Genomic DNA, 18616 nt, shown 5'->3' with positions numbered 1-18616 from the left:
GCAACCACCAAATATACTTGATAGATGTCTCTGTATACTACAAAAGTTCATTACTCTCGTGAATGACCTCCTTTTGGTTCATATGTGATCCAAGAATCCTGCCTTAGAAATCCCCCCCACACTCGCCTTGTCCCAGGCACCGACTGGCCTTTTTAGGCAATGTTAGCTTTCTCTCATCTGGCATAAGGCTAATTAGCGAATGTCAGATCTGCAGGGACCACTGAAGAAGAAAGGGAAGTTTATACAAAAGGAATCAAACTTGAGTGCACTGCACTCTCAGATTTGATTCCATCGAGTGCAGCATGGAGCATAGTCACACATACACATACAAAGAGCATGTTGTTGTTGGATGCTGTATGCATATGTTTTGTGATCCAACAGGTTTTGTTCTCCGCACTGGGTAAACAACTGGGTTATTAAAACAATGTAAACACTTTGACTCTCCACGTTAAACTCTCCAGTCTGATAATAAATCTGCTTGCTGCCTTGTCTGCATGTGTATTAGGGTAGGTGAGTCCATTTGAAGCAAACATTTTTAATGAATGTGTTAAATAAACAGTGGGTTAGGGTCAGAGGGCTGCTTACAGTACTCAGTGACAGTGCTTTAATTTAGGAACAGCTGTTGAAAACTAGACCATGAAGTCTTGTGTGTGTCCCTGCATAGACTCCTCTATATGTTGTGAACCACGGTGAGACGGGCCCAATCCGCTGCAATCGATGCAAGGCCTACATGTGTCCCTACATGCAGTTTATCGATGGAGGTCGTCGCTACCAGTGTGGTTTCTGCAACTGTGTCAATGAAGGTACAATACAGTGTCAAAAAAAATACATGCACACTGACATTTGAAATCAAAACGAAAAGTAATAGAATTTATTTTGAAGAACAGAAGAAAGACAACACGGCAGTGTTAAACTGAAGATATTATGCAGAGTTCTATGTTCAGTTGTATTTCTTTGTCTTGCTGTAGTGCCAGTCTTCTACTTCCAACATCTTGACCACATGGGCCGGAGGGTGGACCTGTATGAGAGGCCTGAGCTGTCCCTGGGGTCCTACGAGTTTGCGGCCACCCTGGAATACTGCAAGGTGCAGAACAACTACTAAACATCCACTGACGACTACTCAATACACATGCAGAGTGGATTACCTTGAAACAGGCACTTCATTTTAGGGATTGTTTGCTGGAGTTTTAAAAAAATGATTTAACACAGAAGGTAAAGTGTCATAAAAGTTTTGTAACTTGAAATAGACTCTTCTCATAGAAGCCTGTCTAACACGGCCCAAGATTTGCATTACTGACTTTTCAGAAGGACGTTTTGGCAGCCTACATTATTAATCACAGCTGATTATATCACAACTGATCACCTGTCCCTATGGAGGCTGTGGCTGTTGAGAACAACAATAGAGGGTCAGAGTGAGCTGGCAAAGTTGAGTCACTCCTCTGGCCTACTTTTGCTCTGTTTATTAAGACTTATACACAGCCTCTACAGGCCAGCTATTCGACAAAAGCCTGCAAGTTGAGTGTCTTGTCATGGGTTGTACAGTAACTGGGGAAACATAACAATGTCCTCCTGACAGTCCCGTCCACACACACTATCTCGCCCTCCGTTCAGGAATTCATAACTGTCGTGGTGTCCTCACAGAAACATCTCTGGGATTAGAGAACTAATAAGAGAAGACCCCAGGCTTTGGGCCTCTGTTTATGATGATTAAAGCCTTCATTTAGGTGATCCAGGACTGAAAAGGGGAATCCTTTGTTTGCTCATAACCGCTTTATTCAAGAGTTCACACAATAAAACATTTCTTTCTCATTTCCTTTTGAAATGAGATATTTTATGCTGCATGCCTGTCAAGCCGCGTTACACCTGCCGCCTTCTTCTCCCACAGAACAACAAGCCTCCAAATCCTCCTGGATACATCTTCATGATTGACGTGTCCTACAACAACGTTAAAAGTGGACTGGTCAAACTGATATGTGACGAGCTGAAGACTCTGCTGGAGAATCTGCCCAGGTACACACAATGAATCACAAAAAAGGATTTTAATATGTATCATCTGCTACATTAGGTGCTATGCATACTGACTCCTAGAGCCCAGCATAAGAGACTAGCAGAACTTCCACATCACCACTTTTCCACATCAACCAAATCCTCAACATATTCAAGTGTCCCAGAATCAGTTTAAAATATAAACTAAATGCTGTTCATATCCAACATAATATACCATGCCCAATAAGGACTTCCCTTAAGTCTTCAACACACAACCAACTATTTGTTCTCATCAGCTGAACATGCTCGCATGAAGTTTTGCAGATATCAGTTAGGGAGGGTGCTGAGCCTGCCAGAAATAGAAAATATGGTGAAGGCTCTCATCTCTGAACGGCATCCAAAACAAAAAGAAAACAAAAAGCGTGTTTTCGTACAGCCAGCTCTGGTTTTGTGTGTAAGCATTTCCCCCCACAGAAGTGAGTTTTTGATTTATCACAGAAGAGAGAATGATGTACTTGACCTCCTTACTCATAAAATAACCACCTCCATTAGAACCAATAGTTCCAGCAGCAATATAGCCATATTTGTCTACTGCCATGACATCATCTTTAAAACACTTAGTAGAAGTGTACTTCAGTTAAGCCCCCCCTCCTCTTCAGCTATGTTTGAATCTTAACTTCTGTTTGTACAGGCTCTAAATTAAAGCACTTGGACACCATGCATTTTTATATAGTTCATGTAATTCGGCAGTATTTAATTTAATCCCATCCAGATAAAGCTAGAGTCCGGTTTAAGTAAATGCAGATGTAGACATGGAGTCACTGGTATCACTGGTATTTTTAATCACTGTCTGGTATGAGAAAGAACAGAATAAACTCATCCCTTCTGAGTCCGTTATTTCCAGCAGCACCTGCGGCTGATGTTCACAGAGGAGCTGTGGGCTCATGGCTGACCAGCAGCATATTTACTTCAAAGGACGTTTGCAACGGTTTCAAGCCACATTACATGTTTCTCAGTGTGTCTGTATGATTTAGGAAGAGAGACCTACAAACTGCAGTTGGCAGCGTCAGTAAAGAACGCTTTTAAATGACTGTGATGGTGAAAGGTTTTCTGATGTACGGTTGTGGTTCAGCTACCCGTTCCACACCCCATGTTCAGAGTGTTCTGGTAAATGTCAGGGGTTTTCATGTTTTTATTTCTTTTAGTAGCACTTCATCTACAGACAAAAGACATTTTTTGGTAACGCTTTATTTCATAGGTCAGTCTTTTCTTAATTAATCAAACGAAAACGTTTCTGTAATATGGTACTAAGTAAAGTGAAAACAGACCGTGCTAAATAGTTACACTTCCTTAATATTCTCTTATCATTCTCATCTTTTAGTCAGTACTCAGCAAATCAGCTAAACATCACATTTGTCTTTATGCAACCATACAATTTAATGCAGATGAAAAATAAAGTTTCCAATAACATTAATATTTACTTTGGTTTAAATGAGGCAGTTCTTTCACGGACCTGTATTGTTCCTATAAATGGTAAAAATGTACATTGTTCTTTCCAGAAATGTCCCCGCGGAAATATTTAGGAAAATACAGACATGTCAAATAAAGCATTGCCCCTTTTTCTAATAGTAAATGTAGAAGCAAGTTGGCTATAATACTGAGAGAAATGGAAAAGAGGGAGTAAAAAAAATGTAAATAGCAGGCATGTCTCACAAGTAAATGGGTTTGGGTTGTTTTCTTTACCGACCAACATTTGCTCGGCTTGAGTAAACCTGTAGCTGCTATTTCCTTCCCCTCTCTCTTTGGATCACCAATTAGGACGTTGGCTTAAACATTGATAAAAAGAAAGTCCATCACGGATGTTTACACTTGCCAGTTTGACTTGGTTTGTGAAATGGCCCTTTTATTTGGTGGACAAGTGCTTGAAATGGATGAAATGGATTTTCTGCTATGTAGTAGAAATATACAAAAGGTCTTGAAAGCAGTCATGGAGTAAGATATCAACAATGGCTGCGGTTTGACAGTGAACTCTTGTAAATTGTAAATCAGCTTTGACATCAAACTAGATTTTATACACTGCACGCACGGCGCCATTGCAAATAACATTTCAGCGGATTTACTAGAAATGTCCTGGACCTCACTGATGCTTGTTCTCCCTCACCAGAGAGGACGGCATGGAGAGCTCTGCGATCAAGGTTGGCTTCGTCACATACAACAAGGTCCTCCACTTCTACAACGTGAAGAGCGCTCTGGCCCAGCCCCAGATGATGGTGGTTTCAGACACAGCTGAGATGTTTGTCCCGCTGCTCGACGGCTTCCTCGTCAACTACCAGGACTCGAGGGCCGTTATCTCCAAGTAAGAAACAACTTTTGATTAATTTGTTGAAGAAGTGGTTATCCTGGATGCCCCACGCAGCAGAGGGGAGAGAGAATTAGGCATGTTGTCCCCCAAGTTTAAGTAGTTTTAAGTAGTAGTGGGCAGTGGTGGCTTGTAACTATGAGGTTGCCGGTTCAATCCCCGGACAAGCAGGATAAATCTGGGTGTGAAAAGTAAAACAAGCAGTGCTTGCCCTCCCTCAATTACCACCACTGAGGTGCCCTTGAGCAAGGCCCATAACTCCAACTGCTCAGTGGCCAGCAGACCAAGCAGCGATTGTACTGGGCAGCTTCCAGGTGTGAATGTGTAACGGTGTGATTGTGATCAGGGCCTTCCTGCAAATGAGCGGTTGCTCTCAGTGAGGTCTCTGAATAAATATAGGTTAAATAAAAAAAGTAAATCATAATACAGTAGATGAGTCTATTGCAAGTCAGCTGGCTGTGAGTTACAACGACAGAGCCATAATCCTGTCCCTCTTCTCTCTAGCCTCCTGGACCAGATTCCTGATATGTTTGCCGACACCAACGAGAGCGAAACGGTCTTTGCCCCCGTCATCCAGGCCGGCATCGAGGCCTTCAAGGTTAGCAACAGTGTGACATCTGTCAACATAAAGTGGGAGACCATGGGCCTACTGCAGCTTAAATCTTAACAAAAGAAAAATTGCACCCACAAGATTGAAATATTTAGACAAACTAAAACAAACGTATCGCTCACCCTGACTCTGGCATCAACGCCTGAACTCATTCAACCTATCAGCTTGGCGAAGATTCTTTTTTTTTTTTCTCCTCCTGATATGTTTGTGTTTATTTTCGAGTCCAAGTCCTTTTCCAGTGATGTGAGGTCAGTCTTCTGGAGTGCAGTAAAGGAAAAGTTCACACACAGCTTTTAATTGGAAGCAGTTGTGACATTACACAACAGCAAAGAGCCTGAGACGTATTTATTTGTTCATGCCTGTCCATGTTCAGAATTTTAGTTTGGGCACTGCTTACATCTTTTCTTTATCCGGGGGGGGCTTTGTAAATAAGGTTTATTATTATGAGAAGAAGAGGATCCTCTGCAGGAGTGTAAAACTTGCACCTTGTGACCTCACGACTTCATTATAACGCTATAAACAACGCGTCACAGCAACACGGCCTTCTTTTTGAGAATATCATCATTGTCTCCCTTCCAGGCAGCAGAATGTAGCGGGAAGCTCTTCATCTTCCACTCCTCCATACCCACTGCCGAGGCTCCCGGCAAACTGAAGAACAGGGATGACAAAAAGCTGGTCAACACTGAGAAAGAGAAAGTGAGTAGCTTGTTGCACAGTGTGTTCTCCAAATACAGACTGCTGCCAAAATGTAGATTGAGTAAACAGCCATTGCAGGCCAGGGCTCAGTTTTAAAAACTGCAACAACAAAAGAGGGTTCTTACCAAATTATATAAATGCCCGTCATTACAAGAAACCTAAGTTTTGAACTTCATTTTGAAATTATTATATTTAAACGTGTGCTCTTCTGCACGAGAGAGTAGGATCTGGTGGGTGATGTCTTGAAGCTTTATTTGAAATCTGAGACTGCTTCTTCAGGGGGCTGCTGACTTGCTCTAATTATGTTGTCTGTGTTTTCCCCTAGACCCTGTTCCAGCCTCAGAAAGGAGTGTATGAGCAGCTCTCTAAGGAGTGTGTTGCGCAGGGCTGCTGCGTGGATCTCTTCCTCTTCCCCAGCCAGTACGTAGACTTAGCAACCATGGCAGACGTGCCCTCGCACACCGGAGGCTCCGTCTACAAGTACAACAACTTCCAGGTACAACATTCAGCAGGTATACCTGTTTACAGTAGCACATACAAGGACATTGACAGTGTTGCAGACAGTCTTTTTTTTCCTCCCCAGTTTTTATTTCTTTAACACACAGGCAAAGACATTTGCAGCCTAATAAAAAAAAATAGTTGTAGCCACGTAATGACTTTGGCTCAGGACCCGCAGTCTATTATAGACCTGTCCCATAGGAATGGTGGAACAAGCATGGGAAATTGCTCCAAACTTTACAAACACACCACATCCTGAGGCAGTACAATGCAGTTTAACGCACATGGCCTAAACCTACACTGAAATACATTATAAATAACAGTACAGTGCAGGCATTAATCACATAATATGTCACTAAGAGCTACATTATTTTATCACTCCATAAAAGCTAAATTATCACAGTTAGTGTTCACGTATTTTTCACTTTCTCCCAAAATGACAAAAGAAATCACCTCTTGTGGTATTAGACTGAATTACTTGAGGTACATTTGTGTGCGCAGTTTAGTCCTGTGCTGTCATTGACACAGGACTGAACTGTGACAACACTGCCACCTGCTGGTTGAAGCTTGTGCATATAAAAATATCTGCTGCTCACTCAAATGCACTCGGATGTTGTCGTCAGGTGGAGACAGACGGGGAGCATTTCCTGAGAGACCTGAGGAAAGACCTGAAGAAAAGCATCGGATTTGACGCCATCATGCGCGTTCGTACCAGTACAGGTAAGAAACGGAATGAGACTTTAGCACTTACAGTTTGCGATTACCCAAGATTACCCATGTGCTACAAGGAGATGAGCCCAGTATTGTACATTTTTCTGTATGCGTCTTCCCTCAGGCTTCAGAGCAACAGACTTCTTCGGTGCCATCCACATGAACAACACCACAGATATAGAAATGGCAGCTGTGGATTGCGATAAGGCCGTGACCGTGGAGTTCAAGCACGACGACGCGCTCAGCGAGGAGACCGGGGCGCTCATGCAGGTACGTGCCTGTACTTGCAATTGCTTTCGGTGCTGTCAGGAGTCAAATCCCTGAGGCGGCGGTTCTAACTTTAGTTTGCACCCCGTTTTCCCAGTGCGCCTTGCTGTACACCACAATCAACGGGCAGCGACGTCTCCGCATCCACAACCTCAACCTGAACTGCAGCTCGCAGTTGTCAGAGATGTTCAAGAGCTGCGAGACCGACTCCCTCATCAACTTCTTTGCCAAATCAGGTGGCTGTCCTTTTACGTTTACCGACACTAAAATTCACAAAGCTAGTCTCTTCACGGCTTCATTTTATCTTTAAATTTGCATTCTTCATAGCCACACACACTAACTTGAAACATCCTTTGCTGACACTGAAACAGGAAGAAAACTGTTTTGTCTCCCATGATTCTTAAACAGTCCATTATTTGAGGTCAAGCCACCCCGCACTGTCAGCTCTCTTTATTTGCGGGTCTAACGTAGTGCAGACGTGGCCTGCTGATGTACTGTGCTATCATCCTGACCTTTGTTGAATTTCCCCCACGCATCTCTCGATGATCCACTAATGTTCGCAGACTTATGAGTAAAAGAATGAGTTGTGAAAATAAGGACCACATGTTTCACATAAAGTACTGATGACAGAGGCTTTCTGTAATCTGCACACAGCGAAGCCTCAAGTACAGCTGGATTACTGACCTTCAGTTGCCTCCTTTCATTCGTCCTGTTACTCTTCAGCTCCCCCGTGCTCTCTTTCTTCTGCGCCTAAATCTTTTTTTCCCCTCATCTTTCATCTTTTTGCATTTCACTCCCCTTAGCTGCCAGTCAGGCCCCTGCCTCCCCCTCTCCTGTATTTTAACTAACCTTTTCTCGTGCCCGCTCAGCTTACCGTGCCATGTTGAACCAGCCTCTGAAGAATGTGAGGGAGATCCTGGTCAACCAGACAGCCCACATGCTGGCCTGCTACAGGAAGAACTGTGCCAGCCCCTCCGCTGCCAGCCAGGTCAGTGCAGAACAGCGCTTGGGATGACATTTGTTGAATTTAGGCTTTGATTACAGGATACAAAGAACACCTTGTGCGTAGCATCGGGAACACAATAATAGAGCGACATTTTGACGCATGTGTCCATATGTAGCTGATCCTGCCTGATGCCATGAAGGTGTTTCCGGTCTACATGAACAGCCTGATGAAAACGGCTCCCTTGGTCGGCAGCACAGAGCTCTCAACAGACGACAGAGCCCATCTAAGGCTGTCGGTCATGGCCATGGGGGTGGAGGACTCACAGCTGCTGCTCTACCCACGCCTCACCCCGCTGGTAGGGGACAAACTCACACACACAGAGCACTTTTTGAGACACTATCTTTTCATACTTTTTTTTTTTTTCCCCAACTATGCATTTATCTCCTATTGAGTCCCCCCCCCTTTAAACTGACATCAGTGAAGGGGGATGAGCTACAGAAAGATTTTCATATCTTTCAAATTAAAATCAGGATGAGTCTTGACTAACCAATTAACCAAATAGATAATTTGGCGTATACAAGGGAACGTGTGCATTTAGCTTGTGGGGGTCTTAAATGACTGCACTCTCCCATTTCAAGTGTTGTAATCTAATAAATGTCTTCTTTTTTTTGTTGCCAGCACAACATGGACGTTAGCAGCGAGGCTCTGCCCGCTCCGGTGCGCTGTTCGGAGGAGCGTCTGACAGACTCTGGCATGTTCCTGCTGGAGAACGGCCACTCCATGTTTCTGTGGCTGGGCCAAGCGAGCCCGCCAGACCTCATCCAGAGCATCTTTAACCTGCCCTCCCTCGCTCACCTGCAAGGACACATGGTCAGAATTTATTCAGTAGACCTCAGCATATTCATAAACAAATGAAACAGTACATGCTTTTTTACATGAGACATCTTCTTACCTCTGTGGTGCCCGGAGGCATTACAGTACGGTGAGAGAACGTCTGGATGTTTAGTTAAGCAATGTGGCTTGGAAACAAGCACTTTATAACCCAGAAAAGATCGTTGGAAATAAAATCTTACATCTGATCATGATTTGATCCAGTAGTGATCCACTGCACAAGTTAAACCTGTAAAATGAGCTCAAGTGACTGAGTCAACCATACTGGAATTAAACCCATAAACCTCACACAAAGTTTGACATTTATTTTCCAGGCAGAACTCAAAACAACATTTCAACATGTGGTGCCGGTGCATAAGAGGAGGAATGGAACGTAGAGCAGGAATGTGTCAAAGTAGACCAACATTAGTCAGTATTAGCAATTCAGGGAAAAAGTAACAACTTCTTTTAATTTTGTTTTTAAGTGATCTCAACTTTATAAAATCAAGGCTCGCTTCCCATCCTCTAATCAATACATCATGATGTAACAATGCTCTTTTACCCGTCCAAATATAATACATGTATACATGGACTTATTTAACCCTTATTATAATTATTCTAATTGTGTTTTGCAGTGTGCGCTGCCAGAACTGGACAACGCCTTGTCAAAGAAGGTCCGATCCATCATTGATGGCCTGCTTGAAAAGAGGCCTAACTCTATGAAGGTAAGATATCCACAGCAGCAATGTAAAAAGGCCTGTGCTTTAATTTGTCAAATGACAAAAACAGAACAAATTAATAAATACTAGAGAAAACATTAGTTGAGATAACACAGGGGGAAACAAATTGAATTAAAGACCACTGCTTTTATTGATCTCTGCCTCCCTCTAGTGGAGCTAGTAAGTTAAAATGTCTCCCCACAACTACAATAGCCTCATTTAATGTATTTTGTTTTTATTATTGATCACATTAATGTATAAATGGATATGCTAAAATGTTTAAAAGTAAAAATAAATTGACACTCACTGCAGGCCCAGTGCTATTGAGCAGTTAGCATGGGTCGATTGCAGAGGAGGAGTTAGAATAACATTTATTACTCTAAATCTATAAGAATACGCTCACATGTCAACCTGCATTTGGACAAGAAATAGATCACATTTCTTCACTCTCTCCCCTCTCAGCTCCAAATTGTGAGGCAGAGAGACAAACCAGAGCTGTTGTTCCGTCAGTTCCTGGTGGAGGATAAAGGGCTGCACGGCGGAGCTTCCTACATGGACTTCCTTTGCTACGTTCACCGAGAGATCCGGCAGCTGCTCACTTAACCCCCCCCCCCTCGGCCTCAGTGTCCCCCTTCCCGACTGTCCCGGGAGAAACGCGACGTCAAACGGACCATGCACAAATCTCACAGGGTCAGTCTCAGTTGGTTCCCTCTTGAGAACGGTCCACAGAAAGAAACTCGTTAAGTGTTTTACAGAGAAATGAGGAACCACGAAGAGCCATTTTGAGATTTTACCTTGAGGTGTCCAAAGCTGCCTTTCCACATGCTTTTGTTATCCTTTAGTACACACACAGTATCATCTTCAAATAACCACTTGTCACTTGTAGAACTTCCAAATGAAACTGGAAGAAGTTAAATGGACATAACACATCCTGCATTTCCCACACAGACACTTGTGTATGATGGCCTGCGGAGGCCGGTGTGACATCAGTGCCTGAGGCCGGAATGCATTTAGGCAAAAGGCCTGCTGGCAAAAGCAATACAACACATATCTCTGCTGTGCTGTAAATTGAGTTAAGTGGAGGGTTTTTTCATTTCACTGTGTGAAATTACAGTGTCAAGACAAGGGGTTATTTGTGGACAATACTGTGGATGTTCACTTTGAAACTCAATAAAGTGTGCCAGTCTTTGTAATACATGACTTTCTCCCGTGAAGACTAAATATGTAAGGAGTCATTTTAAAATCTTTGTTTCTCTTTTAAATAATATAATAGGACATTTTACCGTATCTAAACAACTTAGAGGTTCCTACATTTTACCACACTTTTGCTGTCCTGATGGTAAATGTACTTAAAATAAACATTTAAATAGTGTATCCACAGTACCTGGTACTTTATTATTTAGCAGAAGTAAAAGCCTCTGCTGCCAGGACTAGAAATGATTCCTGTCACTACACCATGAGTGATTCAGTTCCACACACACATGCCCCCCCCCCCAAAAAAAACAACTTTGTTTTTTGATCATTTATAGTAGAGATTTCTGATCTTCACAGTGTGCGGTGACGCAGAAAACGTTTTGTTTGGGTGTTGTGAGGATAAAATGAAATGAACACAGCTGTTGCTCTACATAGAGAACAAGGACCCACTCATGTGTCCTGATGAAAAATGACACGCGCTTTTTTTTCCTCCCTACACTGTACAAGTCAGAAGTGGAACTAAAAATTGACGCTGAAGGGAGACTTATCCAAGTTTGTAATGAGAAAACGGGAACGGGCTGCTAATGGGAGGAAAAGGGAGGAAGTTTAGGGAACAAATATAAAGCTTTTCCTTAAAACTGTCACACAACAATCCAGCGAGGGGAAATAATCCGATCTGCTGTTGTTGGAGTGATTCATTTTGAGAAATACTTTTTTTTTTCTCAGCAGCTTACCTTCAGAACAAACTGGAAAGCAGTTTACCTGTCAGGACGCCACAATCGGCGGCTAAAGTGTCAGGGCAGTTATATTAGATTTATTAGTTATTATTGGGTTGTCAAATTTTGACTTTTAGTGTAAAGGAAGTTTACTGTTGAACCAAAACTAAGTATAAATCGTGTTACACCAATTCCTTTAATCTGCAAAATTGTCTTGATAATAATATGTAACATTTCAGTCTTGACTTTCAGCACAGTGACATACTGTGTTGCATTGCTTCAGTGTAATTCATGTATGCATTTGATAAATATTGTGCGATTCTGTGCATGTGCCTACAAAGTCTTTTTGTACATGAAATACACAACGACTCTTGTTTTCAAAATATTACCATCTGCCTTAAGTATATATATATATATATTAGTCGTTAACAAATAATGTATGTCAAAATATGGGTCCAAGAGTTCTATGGCTGATTTCAATCTCTTTGGTTTGTATGCAAACTTATCTCAGGTAATTTGAGTACCTTACTATTTCAAGTTGGAAAAAGTGATTTCAATTCAACTGGAAAGCTGGACGGTTGATGTTTTTTTTTAATCTTTTTGAGTAGACTTGTGGAAATTCATGGGATTGGTGCGCCATGTATATTTTATTCCAAACTCAACAAATTTTGTCTGAATTAAATTCTTGACATAACCATGCTGCTCAATGTTGTTGTTTAGCCTTCTACAGTACAGAAAGTTGATCAGGCAAACAAAATGAAACAAGCCTCTCTTTAAGCATGAATATGTTTGTCTAAATACTGAACACAAACACAAAAATGAACACTAAAATCATTATACACACAGCAAATAATATTCACGTTGTTTCATGATCTTCAATGCAGTCCAGCAGTGTGTTATCCTCTTGCCACCACGAGGGGGCGCCAGATGCCTCTTCCTCAGACAGACGATTCAGAATAAAGTGCTTTTTGATCCACAACATGATCCGCTTATGTTGGACAATACATTTCTTCTGACCATGACGGTCATCATGAAGCATCTAAACTCAATTAAACTGATTTAACGTGCATTTATCACACTGCTAAAGATATAGCTTCAGTTGTTCCAACATGATGTTTCTGTCCTCTCTAAGCTTAACAATTTGAAAATGTGTAAAGTGTTAAAGAGCATTTCCTAGCTGAAAATCTAATAATGTGTATGCAAACACTTGTTGGTTTTTAAATGGCACTACTATAGTGTCTTATACAGCCTTTCATGTGTGTTAAACCATTTAACACAACTTTGGAAGTTTAAGGTGTATAATTTATTTTGTTCACTTTTCACCTTTCCGAGCTTGAGATACTATTTACAGGAGAAATGCAGAAATGCTATTGTAGGTGTTTAAAAGTGGATAATGTTGTAAAAATGTGTGCCCCACCATTTCATCAGGTCATAACCATATTTGTGAGACTACTGCCAACCAAATATAAACAAATCATTTTACAAACAGTAAGGCACACAAACTAAGCAAAGAAACGGCAGGTTTGATGGAAATACATACACATTATAACATAAGTAAAAAGAATACAACTGAGAAAATGTGCTACTCTCTTTACTCAACAAATGAATGAGCAACATGCCTCACTGAGGAGAGTTATATCTTTATGACTGTTTACTCCCAGTAATACAGGGTGGTGGCATACTGACTGAACATTGAATTTGAACACAATCTTAACACGATAAACTGTCAAAAAATAACCGATTCTCAAATATGTAGCTGGTTTGATGGACACTTCCTGTATCCAAGATCCAAGTCATTGTGGAAAAGAAGAAAAAATGACATATCGCTGTAACTTACTAACATAATGTCGGCGACACTTCTCCCAGTGATCCAGTAGTTTCCAACAAGCAACAGGAAGTCAGTGAGTGAGACTTCTACCCAGCATGCCTAGTGTTTGCTCACATTTTGGGCGCCAAACAGTGCTGTAATCACGGGCAGCAAGAACCAATCAGGCTATATAGGTGCAGGCAGCTGGACTTGAGCCCGCAGGGACGAGGAGGAGGGAAACAGCAGGAAGCGCATTAGCCGACGGTCCAAAAATGACGAGTATAATACAAAGTTGCAGTGTTTGTAACAACAAGCAAAGCCCACTGCCCTTTCTGATTAAAAACATGAAGAAATCTAAAGACCTGAAATGCACCCGAGCGCGAACTTTCATTTAATGCTGTACAGTGACCATAATACCATATAAATAACTTTAAGCACTGCTCTTAGTGTAAAAACAAAAACAAAATGACAGTTGGTTTACTTTACAAGGAATATACATATATAGGGTTAATGAAATACACTGAAGGCTAATGTGATACTCATGGTAAATATAGCTACCTGTGTGCTTCTGTAGACAAACCATCGATAGTATGGTCCGGTTTTTGACATCAATACAATCCTCGTGTTGTCTCTTTCTAGTTGGCAAGTAAACATGAACAGAGTTTCTCATAGATTTCTCATCTAATGCTTTATCTGTAGTATATACACAATTGAAAATGGTACAATGTATATTTTTTTTCTCTCTCTCTAAATGCGCCCTTCAAAAGAGCAAAAAGACACAACCACAATGGTTAACTAAGTCGGGGGTGAGAACACTCTGGAAGTGAGAGCCAGTCTGGAATGTCAAAACAGACGATATTTTGTTCAGTGTTTGTTTTTTTTTCTGATGCTGTAAAAAGTCACAGTGATTTCACCTGGCAGTAAATAAAACACGTCAAGGCTGCAACACAGATGAAGGAACCGGTCTAAACCCCTTCATCAGGCATGTCTTTTTTTCCTGTGTGTTTATAATGTCAGAAGCTAACGCCCCCCCTTCACTAGAAACTGGTGGAAGTCAACTTTGAAGTTAAGTATTCAGTAAAATGTTCAAAAAGGCGACTCATTCCAGAGTGCTCACACCGTATTGCCTACTCCTACTTGTGGCCCGCGGTAATGAACAATATTTTATCTACGGTCAAAAGTCTGCATAGCACTCTGTACACGGTATGAGTCCAAGTCAGTTAGTGGGCCAAGCTAAAGATGATGTTCTCTTCCAAAGCCTCCACAGTCAGCCAAGAGTTAAAGAACATTTTCAAAGAGGTGCATTGATCGCATGATGTTTTCATCCTGTGCACACACACACAAAAAAAAGAAACAACGTGATGAGAAAACGCAAGCGTGCCAACAGTAGTGAAAGAGATGTGTCGGGATATCCGGCTTACATTTTGGCAGCAGTCGATGAACTCGTCTATGGTTACCACCCCATCTTTATTCTTATCCATCTTCTGTTGGAGCCAGAGGGAAGGAAAGATGAAGAACAAATAAAGGAGGTTTTCTAAATCTAAGTCTTTACTGTGACGGATATTTACAGTACAATGAATGCTGCCAACAACACACTTGCCTGAAAGAATACTTCTACATGCTGACGCGGCGTCTCCTCTTTGAGGACAGGGTATGTGCATTTGCCCATCATGTCGTAGATGGCCTTCATGATGTCTAGCATTTCCTGCGGCACACAGTAAAGGGTCAGTTCACACATAATACAAGAAACTCCAGTCCTTGTTTATTCCTAATGGGAAGCATTGCGGATAATTTAGGTTTTATGTGGCAGAGATTTTGAGCTGTCCCTCTCAGAGATTTCTGCTGCTGTTTAAAAATAATTACTGTAAATGAAATTTAATTTGGAAAACAAAGAGAAACAGTTACTCTGGCTAATCCACAGACCTCACTGTGGACGGTTTCATTGAAACTACTTTCTCCTGAAAGAAGTAGTCCCTATGAAAACCGTCCACAGCGAGATTATCCAGAGTAGCAGGCAAACTGTTTCACAATTGAATTTTTAGGCACACTAGCGGCGTGGCTTCAAGGATGGTAATGGATGCTGGTCAGTCCACAACTTTGGTCCAGAATAAATTATCTCAACAACTACTTGATGGATCGCCATGAAATTCTGAGATTCATGGTCCCAGGAGGATAAATCCTACTAACTTTGGTGTTCCTGACTTTCCAACTAGGTCAACTTGTGTTTAGTGCTGATTATCTAATGTTAGCCTGCTAACAACTAAGAAACTAAGATGGAGAACATTACACCTGTTAGACACTGGCTGAATTCGGAATTGCCTACGTTTCATAGTAGTATGTAGTATGAAACTGTTGTGCAGTGCTCTAGGCCAGGCTTAGCCACTCTCCAGTTTTGGAAAGTGAAGGGAAACAATAGGAGGAATATGTGACCACATACAAAAAAAATTCTAATTTAATCTTGTGTTACATTGTTGTGTTACATCTGTAACAAACGTAATGTTATAGCTAGCAGCATTTGTCCTACTACCCATAGCAAAGCCATAACGCTTATTAAGCCTGCTAAGCTAAAGTTTGATATCACAAATACAGCAATGATAACCTTAGCAAGCGAATAAGAGACAGTTTAAATCTAACATTGAGTTATATATACAGTATATATATATTTTTTTTTATCATGGACAGAGCAGCTATATTCCTCCTTGTCCACCAGTGACGCAGGTGCAACGACCGCTTGTTGAGGCTTCCTGAATAAAGTCATTTTTGTCTTTTTTTTTTAAAAGACCAGTTGTTATGAACGTTCTAGCTCTTTGCATTATGGGACACAGTACACGAGATAGACTGGCCCAAAGCATACTGGAGATTTTTCCGAATCAGTACGACATCTGGGTATTTTTTGGCATACTGCAGAGTCTGCTTTTGTTTGCATACTTCATACTACAATTAGGCAAAATCAGTACATACTGCTGTTATAGTAGGCGGTTTCAAATATAGCCATTGTTATTGTGAGCATGTTAGCATGCTGATGTTAGAGTCTTGTTAAAATGTCATTATTTTTTTGATCTGCATGGCTACATACCACTAGCAGGAAAATGGTTTTCGTAATAAACCCTTGCCTTGAAATCTACTTCATATAAAAAGGTGGGTATTTGGGTATTTTAGTCGCTCTTGACACTGTCTGAAGGGACATACCTCTTTTGTGATATAGCCATCTTTATTGATATCATACAGGTTGAAAGCCCAGTTGAGTTTTTCCTGGATTGTGCCTCGCAGAAGGATAGAAAGGCCCATAACAAAATCCTGCAGTGAAAACAAGATTCATTGAGAATCGTGCAGAATAAACACATTAGAAAATCAGCTTTAAGTAAACAGCAAGCACAAGCTTATGAGATAAACAAAAACAATAAGAAACAACAATATTCACCATGCACATTGAATGTAGGTAGTATTTTCAGCTGATTTTATACATTAACATTTCTGCAGGGATATTATGTCAGGTATTAATTGGAAGCAAATGATGAAACAGCAAGAGTACAGTACAGTAGAAATACAAAAATACCTCGTTATTCAAATTATTAGCCCACTCATAATCTGTGTCGGGTCACAGGGGGCTGCCGTATAGAAACATTAGCCAGTGCAGCTCTGGTTTGGCATAATGACAGCTTTTCTGTCCTAATAAGCACATATATGCCCTCCATAAATATTAATCCCATGTTAACAGCATCTCAAGAAGACTTGCTTGGGCTAAATTCTAATTATTGGAGTTGCAGGTTACATAATGCTCCAGCATAATGCCTTAGAGGCTTGCAGTGTTGAAGCTTTAAGAATGTTAAGTGTGATGTAGTCGTTGTTAGTTGTCGAAACCCTTTGACAGCTGCAATACGACAATACTTGGCTTACCTCAAAACTCACAGAGCCATTGTGATCTGTGTCAAATGCATTGAACAGGAAGTGTGCATATGTTGAAGCATCTATGGAGAGAACAAACATACGCATGAAATCAAAAACCATCTGCTGCAACTGCAAGCTCAATTAACACCTACTGCAAGCAAGAAAAACGGTTCAAAGAAAAGTTCTGTAGCTTTTTCAAAGAAAAACAATGCTCCTCTGAATGTTTTTTCTTCTATGACAAGAGAGGAGAACAATATGCTTAGAGCTAAGAGTTTTATCATTCTTTCCCGTGTGGTGAGCCATTATATTTACTGGTCTTCCCTCTGAACAGATATATCTAAGCCTGCTAATGTTTTCTCTCTTGTTCCTTGGGTAGAATCTTTGCATAATGACGAGAGAACCAACAGTGAGCAACTCCAGGCTGCTTAACCCAAACTGCTTTCTCTTTCTCAAACTCACATTTGCTTGGATGGAAGTTTAACTTCAAGGACTCTGGACTTGGCACAGTTTTTGTAAACATGAGTAAAAGACAATTTATATCTGTCCAGCACACAGAGGAGATAAGGAGCAGCTGTAAGAGGCAACGCAAGCTGCAAAAAGCAAAGCAGTGAGCTCCGCCTAAATAAGAATAATGACACAAACCTCCTTGCGGGAAGAACTGCGCGTAGATGTCTTTAAAAGTGTCTTCGTTGACGACTCCACTGGGGCATTCCTGGAAGACAAAATGGAATTGCACAGGTCATTCAGCAGCTATATTAAAGACTCTCTCCTATATTAAAGTCCTCGCCTTTAATCAGAGTTTAAGACGTGTCCATCATGGTCCAATATACAACTTAAACAAGTGTGGCTGAAACTTTAAAACCCCCAGTGCACATACAGTGAGTACGGAAAGTATTCAGACCCCTTTAAATTTTTCACTCTTTGTTTCATTGCAGCCATTTTCCAAAAATCAAAAAAGTTCATTTTATTTCTCAGTAATGTACACTCAGCACCCCATCTTGACAGAAAAAAACAGAAATGTAGAAATTTTAGCAAATTTATTAAAAAAGAAAAACTGAAATATCACATGGTCATAAGTATTCAGACCCTTTGCTCAGTATTTAGTAGAAGCACCCTTTTGATCTAATACAGCCATGAGTCGTTTTGGGAAAGATGCAACAAGTTTTTCACATCTGGATTTGGGTATCCTCTGCCATTCCTCCTTGCAGATCCTCTCCAGTTCTGTCAGGTTGGATGGTAAACGTTGGTGGACAGCCATTTTCAGGTCTCTCCAGAGATGCTCAATTGGGTTTAAGTCAGGGCTCTGGCTGGGCCATTCAAGAACAGCCACGGAGTTGTTGTGAAGCCAC

At 41.2% G+C, this 18616-nt stretch overlaps 2 protein-coding genes across 9 annotated transcripts in view; one reads left to right on the top strand and one right to left on the bottom strand.

The window, feature by feature from the left end:
* Positions 1 to 12266, top strand: part of sec24d (SEC24 homolog D, COPII coat complex component) — a 26409-nt gene extending 14143 nt beyond the window's left edge. For both annotated transcript variants that reach the window (XM_046063789.1, XM_046063788.1), the window contains exons 21-24: positions 8318 to 8428; positions 8752 to 8943; positions 9579 to 9668; positions 10125 to 12266. In XM_046063789.1, coding sequence (XP_045919745.1) covers positions 8318 to 8428; positions 8752 to 8943; positions 9579 to 9668; positions 10125 to 10265 — 534 coding nt within the window. In that variant the 3' untranslated portion in view covers positions 10266 to 12266. The remainder of the gene's footprint in view (positions 1 to 8317; positions 8429 to 8751; positions 8944 to 9578; positions 9669 to 10124) is intronic.
* A 590-nt stretch (positions 12267 to 12856) lies between these two features.
* The window catches only part of kcnip4a (potassium voltage-gated channel interacting protein 4a), a 144963-nt gene continuing 139203 nt past the window's right edge, over positions 12857 to 18616 (bottom strand). For 6 of the 7 annotated variants that reach the window (XM_046063790.1, XM_046063791.1, XM_046063795.1 and 3 more), the window contains 6 exons: positions 17910 to 17979; positions 17277 to 17347; positions 16569 to 16676; positions 14980 to 15084; positions 14801 to 14863; positions 12857 to 14705 (listed from right to left, as the gene is read on the bottom strand). In XM_046063790.1, the coding sequence (XP_045919746.1) occupies positions 14658 to 14705; positions 14801 to 14863; positions 14980 to 15084; positions 16569 to 16676; positions 17277 to 17347; positions 17910 to 17979 (465 nt within the window). In that variant the 3' untranslated portion in view covers positions 12857 to 14657. The remainder of the gene's footprint in view (positions 14706 to 14800; positions 14864 to 14979; positions 15085 to 16568; positions 16677 to 17276; positions 17348 to 17909; positions 17980 to 18616) is intronic. The other variant, XR_006827324.1, reaches the window with a different exon arrangement.

Source organism: Micropterus dolomieu, linkage group LG12 (assembly GCF_021292245.1).
Source record: "Micropterus dolomieu isolate WLL.071019.BEF.003 ecotype Adirondacks linkage group LG12, ASM2129224v1, whole genome shotgun sequence".
Taxonomy (NCBI): domain Eukaryota; kingdom Metazoa; phylum Chordata; class Actinopteri; order Centrarchiformes; family Centrarchidae; genus Micropterus; species Micropterus dolomieu.
This window is presented reverse-complemented; position numbering and strand designations above follow the sequence as displayed.